The sequence below is a fragment of the Festucalex cinctus genome, chromosome 16 (assembly GCF_051991245.1).
Source record: "Festucalex cinctus isolate MCC-2025b chromosome 16, RoL_Fcin_1.0, whole genome shotgun sequence".
Classification (NCBI taxonomy): Eukaryota; Metazoa; Chordata; class Actinopteri; order Syngnathiformes; family Syngnathidae; genus Festucalex; species Festucalex cinctus.
The window spans coordinates 19894871-19900877 of NC_135426.1; the positions used below are offsets into that span (position 1 = coordinate 19894871).

General features: G+C 37.3%; 1 protein-coding gene across 5 annotated transcripts in view; it reads left to right on the forward strand.

The window, feature by feature from the left end:
* LOC144004351 (IgGFc-binding protein-like) overlaps window positions 1-336 on the forward strand; it is a 42856-nt gene extending 42520 nt beyond the window's left edge. For all 5 annotated transcript variants that reach the window (XM_077501550.1, XM_077501553.1, XM_077501551.1 and 2 more), the window contains one exon: window positions 61-336. In XM_077501550.1, coding sequence (XP_077357676.1) covers window positions 61-116 — 56 coding nt within the window. In that variant the 3' untranslated portion in view covers window positions 117-336. The remainder of the gene's footprint in view (window positions 1-60) is intronic.
* Window positions 337-6007: the final 5671 nt, after the last annotated feature.

Sequence of the window (6007 nt, forward strand, 5' to 3'; positions counted from 1 at the left end):
TAAAATAAATGTATATACATAGAAAAACATATATTAGCTGATAGATTTTTCTCTTTGTAGGTGTCCCCTATGAGAATATGGATGAAACGACAAAGAACAACATGACAACTATGTGATATTAATGCTATTCTTTTTTTCTGTTATTGTAATTGTGTGATTTTCAGTTTATTCCTCAGTACAAATGAAATGGAATGGAGGAGTTTTGGTCAATGTTCTATGTACTCCTCTTTTTGTGTTGCTTTGTTAACTTATGCAGTCAAAAAAATGTAACTGGAAACAATGACAAGTACTTTTCTGTACTTTCTTTTTGTGAATTAAATAAAAACTCAAAGTTGATTTTTAAGCTCTTTAATGAACTGTACTTTTTATGTAGATGAAAGACTTAGCTGGGATTTAAATTGTGTCAAAACAATTATTTCAAGTAAAAATTATTGGGTTTCTTTTATATACAATTTGCCGAGATACGTTTCAGAAGGGGGGTGGGGGGAGGGGGATCACACATTGATTTATAGTATACAATAAAAATCCAACAAAAATATTGTACCAAGCAATGAAATGTGTACAACAAAGTAAAATACTTGTTGAAAAGAATTGTACATCAATAAATTACGACCAAAATAGTGTAACTCATAAAATTACAGGAAATCGTAATTTTTAGAATTATTGTCTTATTTGTGTAAAGCCAATCGTCTTTCGAGAATACTCTCAAGATAAAAAAAAAAATGAATTAATGACAATAATATAAATTGAGATAGGGAAAGCCATCAAATCTATGAAGAATTTTAAGGCACCGGGCCCTAATGGGTACCCGATAGAGTTCTATAAGACTTTTGCCAATAAGCTAACTCCTTTATTATGTTTAGTCTATAGTGAAGCCCTAAAACAAAAGAAACTTCCAACATCCATGACTCGGGCTACCATTTCAGTTCTCCTTAAAAGGGGGGAAGACCCAACCAAATGTTAGTCATATCGTCCAATAAGTCTGCTTACGACTCAACTCCTCCCCCCTGCCGGAGTTTATTTGTTTAAATCCTGTATTTAAAAAGTGCCTTTTCCTGAGTGAAACTGGCAGGCTGGGCCTTCAACAGATGATCTCAGCAACCTGTATCATACTTGTGGGTTGGAGGAGAATAACGATAAACATCTTTGGGTAAGCATGCAAAATCTAAAAGTTCAAAAAGTGGTGATATTGTTGAAATTAAATCAACGTTAAATGGAGTAAAAGTTGAAATTTCATAACGACCCAGCCAACATGTCCAGTTGGGCCCCATGTGGGTTTTCATATGGGCATGGTTTCCATCTGGTTTTGCTCCTGGGTTCCGCCAGGGGCACACCTGTGTACAGCACTTTGTGTACAGCAATGCTTGTTTTAAAGTGCTTTATAAATAAAGTTCAATTGAATTTATAAATGTACTACTTCTAATCATAGCTGCTGTGAAAGTACTATTGCACATGACTATGGCTCCCAAAAGATTATAGATTGTGCCTAGATTACTTTTACATTTCACTTTCTATTTCTTATAAGATTCGCTGTGACATGTGTTTTACCATGGGTGTGTTGCGACTCCTGATTTCAAGGCCAGTGCCCTGCATGTGAATGATTCACCTGACAGTTGGACACTTCATTATTTTATATTTTATTTATTTTATTTTTTGTGAAAACAAATATTTTGTTAACTTTATTTTCGAAAACAATGTGTTGATTAAAATATTGTTTTATTTATGTAATATATATATAAAGTATGAGTGCTGTTGCTATTGTTATTATTGGCCATTTTGAATGAAGTAACATATTTACATTTGATTATAAACGGGTAAACTTTGTGTGTAAAGTCATGCACATAAACTAGTATCGAATGAGCTGGGGACAGTGTAGAAATAGATAGGGTTAGCAATCCATCTTGCCTGAGATTGCAACCCGAATCCATTTCTGTTTGTCCAATCCTCACGTGCTTTTCAGGGGACACCCAGGGGCCTATTAGGAGTAAGTGAGCATCCTGACCAGAGATGCATGGGGATGCAATTTCAGGCAAGGTAAGTGTTAAATATGCCTGCTGGAATGTGTCCCCACATGGTCATATTTTAAAAGCACAACTAAGGACCCTAGTAAGGATAAGGACGAAGACAGATGGATGACGTTTTAAATGGTGACATGCACGTCCTTGGAAGATGAGAACAACTTGAGCAGAAAACACTTTTTTCTTGTCTTGTCCCGTTGCAAAACAATTCACAGTGGTTTATAGTACTCGGGTATGAGCTTTAAAGCGGAACACACTTTTCAGTTAAAAACATGTATTGTTTTCGCGACAGATCTCAATTGTTTCCGACCTATTTATAAAGAATCGTCTCCATAAAAGCACACATTTTATACTTCAATCCATAAGAAATTTCGCCACATTAAGAGCATTAAACCTGCAAAAAATAAAAATAAATGCTCACGGAAGAAGTTGATGTGCGTGAAGTTGTGTGCTGGTTTGTGCCATAAAAAGTTATGTTTGTGCTGTTTTGCAGTTATTAGAAATTATTTTTTAGGTCATGCAGAGTTCACCCAGCCCCCCATTTATTGAGAAACTGACACGAAATGGGTCCATTTGTTTGTGCTAAGATTGTGCTGGATTGTGTAGTTAAAATTTTCGTTTTCGTTTTTGATTTATCAGCTAATTGCTGCCTGGTATCCACACACACTGTTACTTATTTACATGTTTTGCAACAGTCACAGTATACAGTACAATATCCACCCAATAGCCGGTCACAGTATAAGTACAGTACTGTATGTGGATATATAAAGTCCCCCACTGTGTCCTTCCTTTCTCATCCCTCTGCTAACTGTTCAGTTAGCCATGGATGCAATGCGATTCCCTATTTTACTCTTATGGATGTGCACACTGACAAAGCAGCAGAGGTGAGTCCCAAACTGTAAATTGTTAATGCGAAATAACTGTTAAAAAAATAAGATAAAATCATCCTCAGAGGTAAGTAATTTTCGAACACAGTATTAACTTTAAAAAAAAAAAAAAAAAAGTATTAACTTTTAACACTTGTTTTTTCCTATTTGTCAAAAATCCAAATTTCGTTGCCCTAAATTTTATATTTTCATAATTATGATTACAGGGTTATACTTTACTGCAACTGTTTTAGAAATGATTACTGGTGTTACGCTCTGAGAGCGATATTAAAACACAATTTATTTTATTAATATTAAATTTCACCAATGTTTAGTAATGATACACCAGTAATGCGTAATTATTTGTTATAAAAATAAAATTCCACTCAACTAATCTTGTATATTTTGTTACAATTATGGTTACAGTGTTATATAAAATATATATCAAAACAGTATTAAAAGGATAACTTACACTGTAGTGTAATCCATCCATTTTCCGAACATTTCATTTCCGAACATTTCACATATTTTTTGTTGATACAGTCTTTCTTTCTTTCTTTCTTTCTTTCTTTCTTTCTTTCTTTCTTTCTTTATATCTGATTGTGAAGTAAAATGTTATGCATCCAGGCATTCAGGAATAAAAAGAGATTTCCTATAAATTTGTTCATTAAATATAGGTGTGCCTCGAGAGTAAATGAGTCACATTTAGGTGTGACATGTCTAATGATTGATCTACGTCTTTCTTTTTCAGCCTCGGGAGCCTGCCGACCAACAATGGTAAGATAAAGCACGAGTTTTATTAGCACCAACACTCTAATTTAGCACATGACGACGATTGCTATCCTATGACGACAGACGTAATTCATAAAAACTACTATTTTAGATGTTGCAGAGTAAAATCTGCGATATAATTTAAATCTACACCATTTAAATTGATTGAAATACAATTTTAAAGACCCCTAACTAAAAATCACGATAAACCACAGATTTTTGCAGTATTGTGTGGATTTCTTCAACAGACGGTTCTACAATAAAAACAGCATATCAGCAAGGGTGTGAATGACCGTGTTATAGTGGGAAAAAATGTGTACACATGAGCTCACTAATGGATGGATGGCCAAGAATAAAGTATCAATCGAAGAAAAATTGCTCTCTGGATTAGGCCTGTTGTTAATCCAGGGAAACAATGGAGGTTGTTTATTGTCTGAGGTGAAACTTAACTCAAAAGTAGACTAGCGCTGTACAAAATGGCTGGATGCAAGGTTGTTTGTTTTCATGTACTCTTCATGTACCCTTTCCCGACCCTGGTCAAGCCCTTTTTTTTTTTGTGATACCCCTCAGTCTCCCCAGCTCGAGTGCTGACGTTTTGCAACTTTAACAACAATAGCGAGCCATTCTGCAGCTTCACCCAGGACTTGGCAGATGATGCCGACTGGATCCGACACAAAGGCCCAACCCCGACACCTCACACGGGTCCTCCGGGAGATTACCCCGATGGAAGTCAGTGTTGCACCTCATCGGCGGTCAACACTAAAATCACTTGTGAAAAACATCCAATCCATTTTCTTTCCCAGACGGATTCTACATCTACCAGGAATGTGACAACGTGGCTAACGGGGGTAAGATTCGTCTGCTGAGTCCCACGTACTTAGACACGGCTGCACAGATCTGCGTCCAGTTCCGATATTACATGTATGGCTCGGACAAGACCTATGTGCTGAGGCTGCTGGCGAAGAGGCCAAATAGTGTCGAAGAACTGTGGACGAAAACTGGTCCCCAGAGTACATCGTGGCTGAAGGGTTCCGTCACCGTGGCCAATCCAGGCAATCAGGACCTCACTGTGAGTGTTTGCTTTCAAGCAAAAAGCATATAGTGCATTGTGGCTTTAAATGTATGTAGAGCATAGGTCTCAAACTCCGGTCCTTGAGGGCCAAATGATGTGCGTACATTGCCCTGGGAAATGAAAATGCACTGATTTAATCAGTGCAGCAACACGTGCAGATAACAGTTTGCCCTATCACTTCATTCAGTCTCAGTTAAATTATTTGCCCTTGTATTGCTTTTCTAGCCCCATAAAGCAATCACAGCAGTCAGTGTTAGCAAATATGGGTGTTTCGGAAACCCTTGAGGTTGTGCCACACCCCAGGACATACCTCATAACACTATTTAATGCTCTCATGTGCATGGTTTGCAGTGTTTTGAAGTAAGAAAGTAAAAATAGATTGTTATTGTATTCAGGTAGATTTTTCATCTCTCTATATTTTACTTGAGTTTATTTTCAAGCTTATTACTTTGACTTCCTACACTTGCCGATTCTTGATGTCACTTGTGGTTGTCTTGATTGTCTTCGAGGCTCAGCGAGGCACAACTCCTTACTGCGACAGTTTGCCCCATCACTTCATTCAGTCTCAGATAAATTATTAGCCCTTGTACTGCTTTTATAGCCCCATAAAGCAACCACAGTAGTCAGTGTTAGTACTTATGGGTGTTAAGCAAACACTGAGGTTGTGCCACACCCCAGGACATACCTGCACTCTTAGAAGTAAAAGTGCTTGTTAGAACCTTTTTAGGTTCCCCAGCTTGACCTAATAGGAGAACCCTTCTTGGATTCCTGTTAGAACTATTTATGAAGGTTCCACCTGGAACCGTACCAAAGGGTTCTACCAAGAACATAATGGGTTATACCCAGAACCTTCTATGAAAGGTTCCACCCAGAACCCTGTATGAGAGGTTCAACAAAGAACCCTTTAAGGGTTTCATCTAGATCTCACACAGGGAGTTCCACTGAGAACCCTGTTATGTTCCAAGAGTTTCATCCAGAACCTTCACAGCGAGTTCCACTGATAACTATTTTATATTTTAAGGGTTTCATCTAGAACCTTCACGGAACGTTCCACTGAGAACTCTTTCATATTGCAAGGTTTCATCTCAAACCTTCATAAAACATTCCACTGAGAACTCTTTTATATTGCAAGGTTGCATCTAGAACCTTCATATAAGTTCCACTGAGAACCCTTTACATTACAAGGGTTTCATCTAGAATCTTCACAGCAAGTTCCTCAAAGACGTCTTTTATATTGCAACGGTTTCATCTAGAACAGAGTAAATTATACTGAGAACCCT